The sequence below is a fragment of the Monodelphis domestica genome, chromosome 3, assembly GCF_027887165.1.
Source record: "Monodelphis domestica isolate mMonDom1 chromosome 3, mMonDom1.pri, whole genome shotgun sequence".
NCBI lineage: Eukaryota > Metazoa > Chordata > Mammalia > Didelphimorphia > Didelphidae > Monodelphis > Monodelphis domestica.
The window spans coordinates 110761671-110780497 of record NC_077229.1 but is presented as its reverse complement, the minus strand read 5'-3'; the positions used below and the strand labels follow the sequence as shown (position 1 = coordinate 110780497).

The window sequence follows — 18827 nt, the reverse complement described above, 5'->3', positions numbered from 1 at the left end:
CCCCTTTCTCTCATAATAGGCTGTTGCATATGTTTGGAATGCTCTCCTTCCGTATTCTTCCCTTCCGAATTTCCTGACTTCCATCAGTTTCCAGCAAAAATCCCATCTTCCTTTTCAGGGGAAGCTATGTAATTTGGTATGTTGGCTTCAAATGTCTAAAAGAATTACATTGTCCTGGGCTTTTAAGACTCATTCACACAATTATGGCATTTGTGCTTTCTTTTTGCAACACTTTTGTATGTTTGGAGCAGCTGGGTGGCTCAGTGGATGGAGAGTTAGGTCTAGAGTTGGGAAGACTTGGGTTCAAATTTGGCCTTTAGATACTTCCTAGCTGTGTGACCCTGGACAAGTCACTTAGTCCCCATTGCCTAGCCTTTATCACTCTTCTACTTTGGAACTCATACTTATATCAATTCTAAGACAAGAGATGAGTCGTTAAGAAAAGCTGTACTTTATATCTCTTAATGTTAAAATATCTCCTGATATCATGTAAGTAATTATGCCAGGTTTTTAATGTTAGTGTTTTTTAGTCATTTTAAATAAGTTTAAAAACATCCTGGGGGCAGCTGGGTAGCTCAGTGGATTGAGATCCAGGCCTAGAGGAGAGAAGTCCTGGATTCAAATTTAGTCTCAGACACTTCCCAGTTGTGTGACCCTGGGCAAGTCACTTAACCCCCATTGCCTAGCCCTTACCACTCTTCTGCCTTGGAACCAATACACAGTATTGATTCCAAGATGGAAAGTAAGGGTTTTAAAAAATCCTTAGCCTCTATTTTAGAATTAATGGTAATATCAATTCCAACGTAGAAGCGTGATATGGGATTGGCAATGTGGGTTAAGTGGACTTGCCTAGGGTCACACAGCTAGGACATGTCTAAGGTCAGATTTGAACCCAGGTCCCCTGGACTTAAGGTCTGCTCCCTATATACTGAGCTAACTAACTGCTCCTAAAATGAGTTTTAAAACATTTTTTCTTAATATTAAATGACATAAACCCCCCCAAAAGACTTTCCTGATTCCTTTTAATTCTCTATTTTTATTCTGTACATAGCTTATTTGTACAAAGTTTTGTCTATCTCCTCCATTAACCTGTGACCTACTAGAGGGCAGGGACTGTCTTTTGCCCCTGTAGCACAGAGCCTGGCACATAGAAAGAGCTTAGGAAACATTTGTTAATTGATTGATTCTTCCTATGTAGTCACTGATTTCATAATTACATCTCCTCCTCTCCTTCACTAAGCCTCACTCTCGAACTCTCCTCATCCCTGCTCTCTTCCCCAGAGGAACACACTCATCTGTCATTGGCCCCTTCTGTCTGTTGTCCTGGGGCAGATGCCCCACTCAGGTGAAGCCCTGGTGGTCTGCTCTGCTTCCTGAGTCAGGGAAGGGAGTATGAGCCATAGCTACAGACTACTCTCCTTCTACAAAGATCCTGTGGGCCTTTGCTCCTAGAGAGGGACCCAGTTTGGGCAGCAAAACAGGCTCTAGGAGGGAGTGGAGAAAGCAAGACTTGGAGAAAGTTGGCTTTGTGAGACAATGAGGGATGTTCAAAGAAGACTAGGCTCTGTCCCTTTGCCGGAAGGATGTCTTAGTCTTGTCAGAGCCAAGACCTGGGATAGAGCATTAGGCTTATTGTTTTAATTAGGAATTTTTTAATGGCTAAAGAGATCAGAAGAGTCAGGAGGGGACATGACAGTCATCTTCAAACATTTCAAGGGCTGCCGTACAGAAGATGGATTCATTTTGTTGTGCTTGGTCCTGAAGGGCAGAAGTAGAATGGGTGGAGGTTGCAGAGAGGGAGAACTTGGGCTCCATGTAAGGAAAAACTGTCTGGTATTAAGAGCTGTCCATCAGTGGAATGGGCTGCCTCTGAAGGTATGGACTGCCCTTTCTGGTGGAGGTAGGGGGACCACTTGTCAAACATACTTTTTACCTATGGGTCGACCTAGATGGTCTTTGAGGTCCACACTTCTGGGATTTGGGAATTCTCTTTCCTGTTTAGGGTCTTTAGTCATGGGAGAGGGACAGAATTAGGAATAGGAATATCCTTGAAGGCTGTGCCCCGACTTTTTTCCCCTTCCCTCAGCAAGTATCCTACCTCTGTGAAAATGAGGCTGGCTACCTTCTTGTCACGTTCTGGTTTGGTGTCCATATTGGAGATGGCCTGGAAAAGCACTCCTTTGACCTGACTGCAGGAATTCTGTACCATAGCCCTGCAATGGGACAGGAAGGCATGAGACATACTCATAACTAAGGCATCCTATGCCAGCGTTGGGGGCAGTGAGGTGACAGAGTGGCTAAAGCGCTGGACCGGGAGTCAGCAAGTCTCATTTCAAATCCAACCTTGGACAGTAGCTAAGTAACCTCCCGACAAATCACTTGGCCCTTTTTTCTTCAGTTTCCTCATCTATAAAATGAGCTAGAGAAGGAAATGGCAAATTATTCCAGTGTCTTTGCCAAGGAAACCTCAAGTGGGATCATGAAGGGTCAGACATGATGGAAACAACTGAATAATAATCATACCAACATTTGATTTTGTGAACGAGTACGTTTTTCTCTATGTACAGCATGTGTGCAAGTAGTGAGTTAGGAAAGACATGAGTTCTGGTCACTGTGGCTCTAGTTACCCCAGGCAAATTGCCTCCCTAGCCATGAAACTTACTATTTGTGTTATATTGGGAAGGTCATTTAAACTCTCAAATCCTATCCATAGACACTTGGAAAGGTCTCTCAATCCCTAGCATTGACATATACCTGGGCAAATCACTCAAGCCAAATGGGTAATCTCATCTGTAAAATGTGGTGAGAAGGGTTTTCTCTTTATATCTCACAGGGCTGTTGTGATGAAATTTTTTGTTAACCTTAAGACACTACAAAAATGCAAGTCACTTTTATGACAAAGAATTAGACAAAGCCATTGGATGCAGAAATTAAGAGATCATTGATTTCCTTAGAAAGAATAACCCAGGGGGCAGCTGGACTGAGTGGATTGAGCCAGGCTCAGAGATGGGAGGTCCTGGGTTCAAATCTGGACTCAGACACTTCCTAGCTGTGTGACCCTGGGCAAGTCACTTCACCTCCATTGCTTAGCCATTACTGCTTTTCTGCCTCAGAATCAATATGCAGTATTGATTCTAAGTAGAATGAGTGGAGGTTGCAGAGAGGGAGAACTTAGGCTCCATGTAAGGAAAAAATGAGGGTTTAAGAAAAAGTAATAACCCATCAGTTGAATGATAGTCTTCAAAGCCAGGCAATGAGGAGTATATGAGATGGGAAGAAGGTGAATGAGTGATTCTAGTTAATTTTTTTTCTGAGTCTATGAAACAACATACTTCAAAAACCCTCCCATGTTTTGGGAGATGATCTTGATGTCTGTGGTCATAAAGAAAGATTCTGTGGTCATAAAATAACAAAATCCACATTCTCTGGTGACCACCCTCTCTTGATGAGTTCCTTAGCACTTAGCTAGACACTTGTAGGTACTTGGTCCATTGCAAGGTCTGTCTGTACTCCCTCCCAGCTTGGTAGGACCAGCCACATCTTGGGCTATGGACACCACCTTGGAGAAGTCAGGATCACTGACTCTTCTGGAATGAGGAGGATGTTGGTGGAGCTATTTTTATTATGATGATTATCTTCATAGTGTGAGAATGAGACATATAGGCATAAGTGGGCTGTAGTGTATAGTGCCAAAAAGAAATATGGAGAGGAAGGAGCCCCAAAGAATAATGTCAGAAAACTAGAAGACTTTCTGAAAAGATGCTGGATGGGTCATGCAGGGAAAAAAGGTAACTGGCAGGTAGCCTCTGCTCCACTGGCATCCCAACAATGTCAAGGTTTTCTTGAGCAAGGCTCTTCTTTTTTTTTTTTAATATATTTTATTTGATCATTTCCAAGCATTATTCGTTAAAGACATAGATCATTTTCTTTTCCTCCCCCCCACCCCCCATAGCCGACGCGTAAGTCCACTGGGCATTAGATGTTTTCTTGATTTGAACCCATTGCTTTGTTGATAGTATTTGCATTAGAGTGTTCATTTAGAGTCTATCCTCTGTCATGTCCCCTCAACCTCTGTATTCAGGCAGTTGCTTTTTCTCGGTGTTTCCACTCCCATAGTTTATCCTTTGCTTATGAATGGTGTTTTTTTCTCCTGGATCCTTGCAAGTTGTTCAGGGACATTACACCGCCACTAATGGAGAAGTCCATTACGTTCGATTATACCACAGTGTGTTTGTCTCTGTGTACAATGTTCTCCTGGTTCTGCTCCTCTCACTCTGCATCACTTCCTGGAGGTTGTTCCAGTCTCCATGGAACTCCTCCACTTTATTATTCCTTTTAGCACAATAGTACTCCATCACCAACATATACCACAGTTTGTTCAGCCATTCCCCAATTGATGGGCATCCCCTCGTTTTCCAGTTTTGGGCCACCACAAAGAGCGCAGCTATGAATATTTTTGTACAAGTCTTTTTGTCCATTATCTCTTTGGGGTACAGACCCAGCAGTGCTATGGCTGGGTCAAAGGGTAGATATTCTTTTGTCGCCCTTTCGGCATAGTTCCAAATTGCCCTCCAGAATGGTTGGATCAATTCACAACTCCACCAGCAATGAATTAATGTCCCTACTTTGCCACATCCCCTCCAGCATTCATTACTTTCCTTTGCTGTTATGTTAGCCAATCTGCTAGGTGTGAGGTGATACCTCAGAGTTGTTTTGATTTGCATCTCTCTGATTATAAGAGATGTAGAACACTTCTTCATGTGCTTGTTAATAGTTTTGATTTCTTTATCTGAGAACTGCCTATCCATTTCCCTTGCCCATTTATCAATTGGAGAATGGCTTGATTTTTTGTACAATTGATTTAGCTCATTATAAATATGAGTAATTAAACCTTTGTCAGAGGTTTCTATGAAGATTTTTTCCCAATTTGTTGTTTCCCTTCTGATTTTAGTTATATTGGTTTTGTTTGTACAAAAGCTTTTTAGTTTGATGTAGTCAAAATTATTTATTTTACATTTTGTGATTCTTTCTATATCTTGCTTGGTTTTAAAGCCTTTCCCCTCCCAAAGGTCTGACATATATACTACTCTGTGTTTACCCAATTTACTTATGGTTTCCTTCTTTATGTTTAAGTCACTCACCCATTTTGAATTTATCTTGGTGTAGGGTGTGAGGTGTTGATCTATTCCTAGTCTCTCCCACACTGTCTTCCAATTTTCCCAGCAGTTTTTATCGAATAGTGGATTTTTGTCCCAAAAGCTGGGATCTTTGGGTTTGTCGTATACTGTCTTGCTGAGGTCGCTTTCCCCCAGTCTATTCCACTGATCTTCCTTTCTGTTTCTTAGCCAGTACCAAATTGTTTTGATGACTGCTGCTTTGTAATATAGTTTTAGGTCAGGGACTGCAAGGCCCCCATCATATGTGTTTTTTTTCATTATTTCCCTGGATATCCTTGATCTTTTGTTCTTCCAAATGAACTTTGTTATGGTTTTTTCTAAATCAGTGAAGAAGTATTTTGGTAGTTCAATGGGTATGGCACTAAATAGATAAATAAGTTTGGGTAGGATGGTCATTTTTATTATATTGGCTCGTCCTATCCATGAGCAGTTAATGTTTTTCCATTTGTTCAAGTCTAGTTTTAGTTGTGTGGCGAGTGTTTTGTAGTTGTGTTCATATAGTTCCTGTGTTTGTCTTGGGAGATAGATTCCTAGGTATTTTATTTTGTCTAAGGTGATTTTGAATGGGATTTCTCTTTCTAGTTCTTGCTGCTGAGCTGTGTTGGAGATATATAGAAAAGCTGATGATTTATGTGGGTTTATTTTGTATCCTGCAACTTTGCTAAAGTTGTTGATTATTTCAATTAGCTTTTTGCTTGAATCTCTAGGATTCTTTAAGTAGACCATCATGTCATCCGCAAAGAGTGATAACTTGGTCTCCTCCTTGCCTATTTTGATGCCTTCAATTCCTTTATCTTCTCTAATTGCTACTGCTAGTGTTTCTAGTACAATGTCAAATAGTAGAGGTGATAATGGGCATCCTTGTTTCACTCCTGATCTTATTGGGAATGCATCTAGTTTATCCCCATTGCAGATGATATTAGCTGTTGGTTTTAGATATATACTGTTTATTATTTTTAGGAATGACCCTTCTATTCCTATGCTTTCTAGTGTTTTTAATAGGAATGGGTGTTGTATTTTATCAAAGGCTTTTTCTGCATCTATTGAGATAATCATGTGGTTCTGAGCTAGGCTCTTCTTAGAGTGTTGGGGGGATCTCTGGGGAGGAACTGTGGGAAGACATAGGCAAAGGTGTCCCAGTGAGAGAGATATGGCTGGATTACAATCTATACCATTGTAGAAAGTAGCTACAATCTGAGCTCACATACCCATTAGGGTATAGTGGGATTATCAGGATGGTACAAAAAGCTAAACTTGGGGTCAGCAGCCCACTTCAAATGCTCACTAACTTTGTGAATAGGGACCTGCCACTTGAATTTTCAGTCATCCACGGGATGGAGAATATCAGACTTACACTGCCTTACTTGTTGTTACAAAATCAGTGTGTCAAACTTCTATATGACTGAGGGTTACACATGTGTATCTTCATTTATAGACATATGTGAATCCCCAGGTATTTCAGTGTCCTGTGCTTACATGTGAATGTTTGTGTAGGATGAGGCTGGATGAGGAGGATCAGTGGGAGAATTAAACCACTTAGACTATAAAGGACTTTCAAGATGGATTATCTAAAAATAAGAACCAAATTTGGAGGACCAGTGGCAGAAGATCTAGAAGGAAGTCTTAGCATGTTGGGGGTTTACAAGGCAGAACCTACATGATAATACAAGAACTAAAGGAGCTCAGGAGAAGAGTGACATGTTGACTTGAATATACTCATGTTATAATTGAATATATCATGGGGTGGGAATAAGGAATGATGAAGTGGAATATCCACATCCTTTTTATCCACTGAGTCAATTCATATCCCACCTCTCTTCTAGTAATCCTTCTTTCTAATTCCTCCATTCTCTATTGAACTGAGAAGATACCACAATATTTTACACTAAATTCATATAATCATGTTATCTGAAAATATCAGACATGGATGAGACTTTGGAAGAGAGAATAGAAAATGTCAGAGCTGGATGGAGCTATGAAAGACAGAACAGAGAGTGTTAGAATATAGAATGCAAGAACTAGGTAGAACTTCAGTAGTTAGAATAGAGAATGTCAGAAATCAGTGGAATCTCAAGAATTAGAATATAGAATATTTAAACTGAGTGAAGCCTCAGGAGTCAGAATATAGAATGTCAGAACTTATTGCAAACTTGAGAAATAGAACATAGAATGTTGGAGTTGGATAAGATTTTAGAACATTGAACATGGAAGATCAAAGCTTGGGAGCATAGAACATAGGATGTGAGGGTTGGAAGAGACTGTAGAGATGATCTAGTCCAAACCTCTAATTCTACATTGTTGAATTGAATAATCCCATTCCCCTCTCCTCTCTCCTGCTCTACTTGTATAATTTTTCAATCTATTACCTGGCAATGAGAGTCACCCCCTGATGGTAGGTACTGAAGTTGGAGAAGAGATCCCAGGCTCCTTGTAGCTCTAAATGCGCAAAGTCCTTCCAGTGGCCACTGGTGTACAGAAGACTCTTCACGGAATCCAGAGAAGTGCTGTGGCCAAGAGAAACTGGAGTCAGCTGAGGAATTATAGGATTTTGGAGCTTGAATGGGTCTTAAGAGTCACCAAGGGTGGGAACTTTGGATATCATTTAGTATGACTGTCATCTTAAATGGGGGCCCATAGACATAGACTTATTACATTTCCAGTCAGTCAGTCAACAAACATTAATTAAGGCAAAAACTGGTCTGGTGACTATCTCAAGGAACTCAATGGTGAAGACAATATTCAAACAACAAACAAGATGTATATGTACACTGTAAGTCAGATATAATCAATAGAGGGAAGACACTAGCATTAAGGGAAAGGCTTCCTGTAGAAGGTGGGATTTTAGTTAGAACCTGAAGGAAATTAAGGAAACCAGGAGGTAGAAATGAGGAATGAGAGAATTCTAGGCATGGAAGATATTCAGAGAAAATGCTTGGAGTCTGGAGATGCAGTGTCTTGTACGAGGAAGGCAGTATCACTGGATAGAGGAGTTTGTGAGAGTGAATAATTAGGTGCCTGGAAAGATGAGTGGGAGAAGGTTATGAAGGGCTTTGAGCATCAGATTATATATATTATATATTTGTTCCTAGTGATGATAGGGAGCCACCGGGGTCCACTGAGTGGAGCGGGATGGTCAGATGTATATTTTAGGCAGATCATTTTGATAGCAGTGCAGAGGGTAGGCTGAAGAGACCCGTGGTATGGAGACTGACCAGCAGGCTGTTGCAATGCTCTGGATTTGAGGTGATGAGGGCTTTCATCAGGGTGATGGCAGTATCAAAGGAGAGAAGGTAAAATAGACAGGTCTTGGGAACATATTAGATAAGGGGGGAAATGAGAGAGTGAGGAGTTATCATTCCATTCATCAAACAGTGACTCGTTGTGGATGAGGATCAAGGGCAGAATAACAGCCCTCCCCTCTCCGTTTCTGCCTTCATCAAATTTTAAAAGATGAAATTAAAATGAGAGTAAGTTGAAGAATAATTAATTACTCTGTCTTTGGCAGATGAAGAATCTAATAAGTTATTTTGGTAACTAAATTTCTCATCACCCTTACATCACATTTCTGTTTCAGGGTTGTGATACTTCTATTTCTTCTTTCTGCCTAGGTGACTTATAATGTACTCTAAAGATATCACTCTTCTTTCTTTTTTCTTTCTTTCTTTCTTTCTTTCTTTCTTTCTTTCTTTCTTTCTTTCTTTCTTTCTTTCTTTCTTTCTTTCTTTCTTTCTTTCTTTCTTTCTTTCTTTCTTTCTTTCTTTCTTTCTTTCTTTCTTTCTTTCTTTCTTTCTTTCTCTTCTCTTCCTTCCTTCCTTCCTTCCTTCCTTCCTTCCTTCCTTCCTTCCTTCCTTCCTTCCTTCCTTCCTTCCTTCCTTCCTTCCTTCCTTCCTTCCTTCCTTCCTTCCTTCCTTCCTTCCTTCCTTCCTTCCTTCCTTCCTTCCTTCCTTCCTTCCTTCCTTCCTTCCTTCCTTCCTTCTTTTTCCTTCCATTAAAATTTCCAGGGAAATCCCTCCATCCTCTCCAGTCCCCACACTACAGAAGACATCATTTGTATAAAAGGAATAAATGGTTCTATAAATGTCAGTTCCAAGGTAGAAAAGTAGCAGGTGCCAGGCAATTGTTGTTAAGTGATTTGCCCAGAGTGACATAGCTAGGAAGTTTCTGAAGCCAAATTTGAATCCAGGACCTTTTATCTCTAGACCTGGCTCTGTATCCACTACTGAGTCACTCAGTTGCTCCTAAAACTATATCTTGCTTGTTTCCATTTACCAGTTTTTTCTCTGGGAGATGAATATACACAAGTCATTATTCAAACAATATTTCTGTTGCTGTATATAATGTTTTCTTGATTCTGTTCATTTCACTAGTCATAATTTCATATTGTTCTTTTCAAGTTTTTTTAATTAACTTGCTTGTCATTTTTTATGGCACAGTAATATTCCATCATAATTACACACCACAACTTGTTTAGTCATTTCCCAAGTGATAGGCTTCCAGCTCTTTGCTATCACAAAGAGAGCGATATAAATATTTTTGAATGTAGAGGTTCTTTTCCCTTTCCCCTGAACACTTTAGGAAATAAACCTAATAGTGGTATTGCTGAGTCAGAAGGCACACATAGTTTTGTAACTCTTTGAGCATAATTCCATATTGCTCTCCAAAATGGTTGGATCAGCTCACAGTTCCACCAATGGTGTATTAGTGTCTCCACTTTTCCCACATCCCCTCCAACATTTATCATTTTGCCCTTTTATCTTCATAGCCAATCTGATAGGTCTGAGATGATATCTCAAAGTCCTTTTGACTTGCATTTCTTTAATCAATAATGATCTAGGCAGCTGTCCAAGATGACACTTTGCAGAGAAAGTGCTGGCCATGTATCATATAGGTAGAGGGAGTTTCCTCACCCAATGAAATCACAGGTTCAATACTTTCCCTTGTCCCTATGGTCTTATGCTTAGGGTTTAGGGAAACTGCATCCCTGTAGGGTTTTTTCATAGATTCTAAAATTATTACAATATTAGAAACATAGGATTTTATAATTATAAAAGTCAAGCATTATAATATTAGCATAAGGGACTTTGAATCCAGAGTCCTTCCTACTTGCACTGTACCCACTTTTGAAGCCCATTTTATAATATAGGGTCATAGATCTGGTGTGGGGTCATACCCCATTCTTAATGGCCAGATTTGGCGTTTTCTTGGCAAAGATACTAGAGTGGTTTGTCATTTCCTTCTCTTACTCATTTTTTAGATGAGGAAACTGAGATAAACAAAGTTAAGTGACTTGTTCAGGGTCATACAGTTAAGACATGCCTAAGGCAGATTTTGATCTCCTGATCTTCCTGATTTCAGGCTCAGCACTACTTTGTCCACTCTACCACTTAGCTGCCAGATATCTATGTAAATACATACATACATACATACATACATAAATATTTGAAATTCCTACCTGAGCTAAACAGCAGAGCTTTTGGGTCTGAGGAAGAGGGGAAATAGCAGTACTATAGAGATCAACTATTTCAACTCCCTCATTTTACTGATTAGGAAACTGAGGCTTCCATGAGGAAGTCACTTGCTCAAGTTCACACAAATAATAAATTAAAAAAATTAATTTTGACCTTGGGTCTTCTGACTCCAAGTTCTGGACTCTTTCCAAGTTCCCATTTATCTTCAGCTTCTTTCCTTGCTCATCTCTTATTGCTCTTGCTTTCTCTTCACTCCCCACCAATAACTAAAGTCTGTTTCTAGAGGATCAATGAAATATTAGATCTGGAAGGAACCTTAGGACATAGCATGTTCTAGGTGGAAAAAGTCAATCATGGAATGTCAGCGTTGTAGAGCAGTTTAGAACATAAAAATCTTAGGTAAGGGAGAGGCTTTAGAACTTGGAAAATAGAATGTCAGAATAAAGTCACATAGCCCACTTAGAATTTGATAAAGGAGAAAACAATTTCAGAGGAGGAGACTTGCCCATCACTACCTGGAGAGTTAGTGGTAGACCCAGGACCCGGGACTCCCAAAGGTCAAGGCTTCCCATCATACCATATCCTGTGGACCTTACCTCCGAGGGCTGGGCATTTCTTCTTCCTCTTGTGATTTCTCATTCTCCTTGGATGGCTCAAGCAAGCTGAGTTCAAAGATGTAGTGCAGCTGGGTGAGAAGACCCAGGAGGAGCTGTGGGTACCAGTTCTGCACAGCCTCTTTGTATTCCCGTGAAAACTGAATTTCATAAAGAGTATTCATAGCCTGCCGGGGAGAAGACAACAGAGAGTGGATCTTAGGGTGAGGATTTCCCAGGAAGGGAGGGCACAACTCTCCGTCGGTTCCTCAGGTTTGTCTCTTCCTAGTCTCAGTCTTTTCCCTGGTTCCAGTCTTTGTGCTAAGGCTCCACTCTAGGCCACTGAGTACAGGGTTCTTAACCTAGGATTCATCAACTTGTTTTCTAATATTTTGATAAGTATATTTCAATGCAATATTTTGATAAGTATATTTCAATGCAATCTATTTCCTTTGCATTTTATTAATTTAAAAGCATTATTCTGAGGCAGCTGGGTAGCGTAGCTCAGGGGATGGAGAGCCAGGCCCAACAGATAGGAAGTCCTGGGTTCAAATACGGCCTCAGACACTTCCTACCTATGTGTCCCTGGCCAAGTCATTTAACCCTCATTACCTAGCCTTTACTTCTCTTCTGCCTTAGAACCAATATAAGTATTGATTCTAAGATGGAAAATAAGAGTTAAAAAAGCATTATTCTGAGAAAGAGTTCATAGGCTTCACAGATACACTTCTTGCTAGAGCAGTCCTATAGCCTCAGACACTTTACAAGCTATGTGACCCTAGGCAAGTCACTTAATCCTGTTTGACTCAGTTTCCTCATTTGCAAAATGAGTTGGCAAAGGAAATGGCAAACTACTTCAGTATCTTTGCCAAGAAAGTCCCAAAAGGGATCATGAAGAGTGGGCCATGACTGAAACAACTCAATAACATAAAAAAGTTCCTGAAGCTCTTTTTCTCACAAAAGTCTTCTAAGGGAGGGAGTCCATGTTATCAGTTGGTATTATATTATCATATTATATTAAGTAGCACATTATCCCAACCCCACATTTTACAGATGAGGAAAAGGACTTAGAGAAATTAAGACATTTGCCCAAGTGACAGAGGTAAGGACCAGAATTCAGACCCTGGTCCTCTGACTCCAAAGGAGTGCTTTTTCCCAAGCTTTTTCCCATCATGCTATTTCCCACACCACTGCTTCATTTGAGAGTTGAGGAGTCAATGACTTGTCAACAGTCACACAGGTTGTCAGTAGAAAGTCTGTTTTGGAATCTAGAATCACTAATTCCCAATGTGGGGATTTTCTCTGCTTCTGAGGTCACCTAGTCTAACCCCTTCATTTTACAAATGAGGAAACTGAGGCACAAAATTGCATAGTCTGCAACTATGGATGGAAACCCTGGGTGAGGGAGGAGAGATGAAATTCCACAGTTCTTGCCTTCAAGGAGCTTAGAGTTAGATTGGGGAGAAAAACCACTAGCATAAAGCTCTAATATGCAGTCTAATGGAGGAAGGAAGACACATGGCAGTACTTTTACCCTCCCTACTAAGCTCAAACCACAGATTGCTTAGCTCTGCTTTTTTCTAAGCTTTTTTTTTTTCTAGCACTTGTGACAGAAACCTCTGAAACCTTGAAGGGAATAGGAGGGGGTGTTCCTCAGCTCTGCTCTCTGAAATTCTAGGCTCTTGATCTTAGGGCTCACTCCCCTGGGAGCTGAGAGGAGATAGTTTGATGTACAAACACAGGATTTCATTTTTCTCTCAGCCTGGTGTGCCCTAGAAGTTGTTCTCTGAAGAGGAAACCAGGCTGGGAATGGAAATGATTTCAGAAAAGAGGAATTGTAGGCTCATAGTTTTAGAGCTAAAGGAGACCCTGTAAAATAGGTGCTTATTGTTATCCCCACTTTTCAGGTAAGATAACTGAGGCAAAGTGAGATTAAATCACCTCCTTTGAGTCCTGGCTAAGATCCCACCTTCTGTAAAAAGTCTTTCCCAATCCCCCTTAATTTTGCTGCCTTTCTTCTATTGGTATCTTCTTCTATTCTATCTCTAATTTATTCTAACTACATCTTATTTATATGTAGTGGTTTGCATGTTTTGTCCCTCCATTAATCTGTGATCTCTTAAAGAGTAGGGACTCTCTCTTACTTTTCCTTGTAACCCCAGTGCCTGGGTTGAGTAGACATTTAATCAATGTTTATCAACTGACGCGCCTAGCTTGTTACTCAGCTAATAATTTTCTGAGGGAGGACCTGAATTCAGATCTTCCATATTTCAAGTCTAACCTTCTATTCACTATTGCATAAAAACCAATGCATCTCAGGATTCCAAGTCATAAGGGACATGGAGATCACACCACTGCTTCGTTTGAGAGTTGAGGAGTCAATGACTTGTCAGCAGTCACACAGGTTGTCAGTAGAAAGTCCGTTTTGGAATCTAGAATCACTAATTCCTAATGTGGGGATTTTCTCTGATTCTGAGGTCATCTAGTCTAACCCCTTCATTTTATAAAAGAGGAAACTGAGGCCCCAAAAAGTTGCTAGAGCCATACAGGTTAGTAAATGTTAGAGATGGGAGTGGAACCCAGGTGCTCTGTTTCCAGAACCATTGACATTTTCCACACTTTCTCCCCAAAAGCCATTTAATTCTAGGTTGCCACCAGGATGATTACAGGTCTTGTCTTTGCTTCATAAAGATGGTAAGAGGGAGAGAGATTCCAAATGGCCCCCTGCTTTCTCTCTAGTTGTTTACATGTATCTCCCCTGTTCCACTGTAAGCTCTTTGAGGGTAAGGAATGTCTTTTACCTCTTTTTTTTGTATTTTAGTACTTAGCCCAGTACTTGGCACTTAGTAGGTCCTTAATAGATGTTTATTGATTGAATGATGCCTGTCAGTGTAAGGGACCCTGTGAGGATTCTTCATTTACAACTTACAGCCAGTGAATCCAAGTAGTTAATATTGTCCTTGGACCAGTTGTTATCCCCTGGAATCGGCCTCTCCTGTAGCTTGTTGAGCAGTAAATGGAGTATTCTGGCGGCGATCATTTTCTCTGAACCCATGGCCCTCCAAAGGTTGATGGCATCGCTGCTCAAAATGTGTAAGAATCAGGGAAGGTGGCAATAAATTATTTTTGTTTGGCTTAGCCCTTGACACACACACACACACACACACACACACACACACACACACACACACACACACACACACATATATAGTTGAAAAATTTCCCCTCTATCGTAGTATCAATTCTGGGACAGAAAAGTGGCAAGGATGGGGCAATCAGGGTTAAGTGACTTGCCCAGGGTCACACAACTAAGAAGATTTGAACCCAGGTCCTCCTTGACTCAAGGCCTAGTGTTTTATTTACAGTGCTACCTAGCTGCTCCTCTTGATGCATATTCTTAATCAGAAGACCCTCATTGGGGCCCCAGGCAGAAAGACTTCTTGTAAACTTAAATTTATTCTATACTCTATTCCCTTCCCTCTAGTCTAACATAAAAGTCTTTGAAGGTGAGGGTGGGTGGTGGTGCTTTTTCCTACATCCAACCCAAAACTTTGAACTCAGATCTTCTTAATTCCAAGTCTAACCTGCTGCTCCACTAAACCAATGGATCCCAGGGTTCCAAACCAGAAGGAATTCTGAGTATTTAACCCAATTGCCTCATTTGAGAGATGAGGAGCCCCAGAACCCTGGGATGGGACGAGAAGATTTCCTGTCCTTGGCCAGTGTGTCTTTACTCTTATTTGGTTCATGGCTCAATGACCAAAGCCAGAAATCCATAAGTGACCAGAGAGACCCATTTATTCCACTGTCCTCATTTTACAGATAAGTTGAGGCTCAGAGAGGTCAGGGGATTCATCCAAGGTCACACAGTTAAAATGGCATTTGAACTCAGATCCTTTGACTTCAAAACCAGCACATTCTTTTCAACTACATTATGTTGCTTTCAAGGTCTTTGACCTTAGCCTTGTAATCCTCCTCTGTTAAATTCTGTGACTTTGGGACTGACTAGCCTTGTTTTGCCCAAGACATACTGTAACTTTCAAAGATGTCCCAGTGCCTAGGGAAGCTCCCTTCCTCCAAACAATGGTTTGAGATCTGTTGTTCAAATGCAAAAAGCTCAACAAGAAGGCTATCCCCTCACTATCCCCCTTCTCCACTTCCCAATGATATTGAAACTTCAAGAAACAAATGACAGACTATTTATATAGTCATAAATGTGTTATTGAGTACATTTCCCCATGGAAGGGTTGGGGCCGCCAACATACAGGATCATGTCTGAACTTGGCATTCTAGGTCCTTCTGAAACTAAGTTCATCCCCACCAACCCTCAACCCTTCCAGGCTTAGCTGCTGCTACTTCCCAATACCAAACCATGTGGTGTCCTTATTGTCCCTTGAACAAATACAATTCAATTCAGATTTCTTCTGCAACCAACTAGCCTTGGTCCTGATTCTTGGCTCAATGTTAGAGTCTTTGTATATTTGATTTTTGCAATCTGGAATGCCCTCCCCACTCAACTTCTAGACCCAGACAGATCCTACCCCATATTTTCAGATCCAAATCAAGTGCCACTCTCCTCCAGGCAACCTTCCCTGACTACCGAGATCCTTTTCTCTTCCCCGTTTCCCTTTTAACTTTTCTCCTACCATGGTTTATAGTACAGTGCTGAGTTCATATCCTAGGTTGGACACTGTCTTTTCCTCTCTGGCTGGGACTTCCTCATGTGTTAATAAGGGCAGTGAGCTAGATGATCTTTAAAATTCCTTCCATCTCTGGTTCAATGAACCCTTGATCTAGAGTACTTTCTCTAAGCATCAGTACTCCCTAGCTGTCAAATGGGAGCAGTTATATCTACATCCCTACTTTGAAGAGCTGTTGTAAAGAAACTACTTTGAAAACGTGTGGTATAAAAACAAAAGGGATTATTAATATTATTCTTTCAGCACTTTTAGAATCTATACAATGGAAAAGGCCCCACATGCCAGGTTCCATAGTATTAGCCTGATTTAAATGCCAGAATCTTGCCTTCTGCACTCAACTGAGAGTCCCTTGAGAGTAGGGACGGTGTATTGTACTTTTCTGGGAATCCCTCTTAGCCTCTAGCAGAAGACTCTGGAGAGTGTGGTGAAAGGTGACATCATAGAACTGGGAAGGGGGAGGCTGGGAGCACTAAAGAAGATGGTATCTATCTTACATTGGCTTTTTTATTCATATTAAAAACCTCCTTTTCTAGTGTTGTTTAAGTTTTATAAGCACCTTCCTTTCAATAACAACTGGGAGGGAGGTGGCACAAGGATTATTAGTCCCATTTTCCAGATGGAGAAACTGAGGGGTGAGAGGGGAAATACCTTGCCAGGCCATACAATTATTCTGTTGGACAGCCACACATCCTGATAGGATCACATTTCTGATTTATGAATACTACTACCATGCAAATGTAGCCAGCTCCACAGCCCTGCTGAAGGCTGGGATCCCTGAGGTGCCCCCCCCCCCATTGTACCGTTCCAGTGGGAGAGAATACTCCAGAAAAGATTCCACTAGTTCCTGGGTGTGGAACCTAGACAGCAAAGCGATGCCCTTCAGAACTTTTTTCTTGGCAAGTACTGTTTCAATGGCAGTGAGATGGCCATAGAGGATCCGGGCGATGTCTGCAATCTGGGATAAGAAAAAGAAGAAGAAAAAAAAAAGACATGGCAAAGACAGAAGTGAAAAGACTTGGAGACTGGATGGATATAGTGGGTTTAGGTGTCAAAGACAACAGATGGTTTTGAACATGGATGGTTAGTGAAGATTGGAGGGAATGGTCGGGGAAGGGGAACCTCCCTTGTTTATTTTTTGTTCTTGTTTAATTTATTGTTCTTGTTTAATTATTTCCAGTTATGCCTGACTTTATGACTCCATTTGGGGTCTTTCTTGGCAAAGATATTGGAGGGGCTTGCCATTTCTTTCTCCAGCACATTTTTATAGCTCAGGAGACTGAGGCAAACAAGGTTAAGTGACTTGTCCAGAATCAAACAATAAGTGTTTGAGGCCAGATTTGAACATAGGAAGATGAGTCTTCCTGACTCCAGGCTTTGCACACTACCCACTGTGTCATTTAGCTAATGTTAATGTCATTTATGTTTAGTTGTTTCAAGTCATGTCTGAGTTTTTGGGACCCCAATTAGATTTTTCTGGGCAAAGATACTGGAATATTTACCATTTCTTTCTTTAACTCTCATTTTACAGATGAGGAAACTGAGGCAAACTGGGTTAAAGTGACTTGCCCAGGCTTTGAACTCAGGTCTTTCTGACTCCATGTCCAGTTCTCTATTCTATGTGCCACCTACCTACATTTATTGTCTAATATGTGCCAAGCACTAAGCTCAGAGCTTTACAAACATTGTTTCATTTGATCCTCACCACAAACCTGGAAATAGCTGATATTCTTTTCTTCATTTTACACAGGAGGAAGCTAGGTTCAACACTAATAATTATTTGAGATGAATTTGAACTTGAGTCTTCTTGACTCCTTGACACTGGGTCTAGACACTGGGTCAACTTGCTGCCTCTATGATGGTACCATTAGCAAAAGTAGAAAATTCAGTTCAATGAGAATTTCACAAAATTACAGAATTTTAGTTTGGAGGGACTTTAGCTGCTGTCTAATCTAGTTAAAATATTTTGGACTATATACTAGGTGAATGGTCGTCTACCCTTGCTTGAAGATTTCCTAAGAGGAAAACCCACCAGCTTCTAGGGCAGTGCATTCCACCATTGGACAGCTCTAATTATTAGGAATTTTTCCTGACCATGAGCCTAAATTTACAACTTCTGCCATTGGGCTTGGCTCTGCTCTTTAGGGTCAAACAGAACAAGTGAAATCACCCTTTCATGTGAGAGCCCTTCAGATATTTCAAGGCAAGAAGCATGGCTTTGTTCTCCTTCCTTCCTTCCTTCCTTCCTTCCTTCCTTCCTTCCTTCCTTCCTTCCTTCCTTCCTTCCTTCCTTCCTTCCTTCCTTCCTTCCTTCCTTCCTTCCTTCCTTCCTTCCTTCCTTCCTTCCTTCTTTCCTTCCTTCCTTCCTTCTTTCCTTCCCTCTTTCTCTCTTTCTTTCTTTCCCTCTCTCTCTCTTTCTTTCTTTCCCTCTCTCTCTTTCTTTCTTTCCCTCTCTCTCTTTCCCTCTCTCTCTTTCTCTCTTTCTTTCTTTCTCTCTTTCTTTCTTTCTTTCTTTCTTTCTTTCTTTCTTTCTTTCTTTCTTTCTTTCTTTCTTTCTTTCTTTCTTTCTTTCTTTCTTTCTTTCTTTCTTTCTTTCTTTCTTTCTTTCTTTCTTTCTTTCTTTCTTTCTTTCTTTCTTTCTCTCTCTCTCTCTCTCTCTCTCTCTCTCTCTTTCTTTCTTTCTTTCTTTCTTTCTTTCTTTCTTTCTTTCTTTCTTTCTTTCTTTCTTTCTTTCTTTCTTTCTTTCTTTCTTTCTTTCTTTCTTTCTTTCTTTCTTTCTTTCTTTCTTTCTTTCCTGCCTTCCTTCCTGCCTTCCTTCCTGCCTTTCTGCCTTCCTTCCTGCCTTTCTGCCTTCCTTCCTGCCTTCCTTCCTGCCTTCCTTCCCTCTCTCTC

General features: G+C 40.8%; 1 protein-coding gene across 7 annotated transcripts in view; it reads right to left on the bottom strand.

Annotated features, from left to right (window-relative positions):
- LOC100032777 (maestro heat-like repeat family member 5) overlaps nucleotides 1-18827 on the bottom strand; it is a 121710-nt gene that overhangs the window by 27471 nt on the left and 75412 nt on the right. For all 7 annotated transcript variants that reach the window (XM_056822991.1, XM_056822986.1, XM_056822993.1 and 4 more), the window contains 5 exons: nucleotides 16739-16893; nucleotides 14168-14318; nucleotides 11242-11426; nucleotides 7544-7681; nucleotides 2099-2213 (listed from right to left, as the gene is read on the bottom strand). In XM_056822991.1, coding sequence (XP_056678969.1) covers nucleotides 2099-2213; nucleotides 7544-7681; nucleotides 11242-11426; nucleotides 14168-14318; nucleotides 16739-16893 — 744 coding nt within the window. The remainder of the gene's footprint in view (nucleotides 1-2098; nucleotides 2214-7543; nucleotides 7682-11241; nucleotides 11427-14167; nucleotides 14319-16738; nucleotides 16894-18827) is intronic.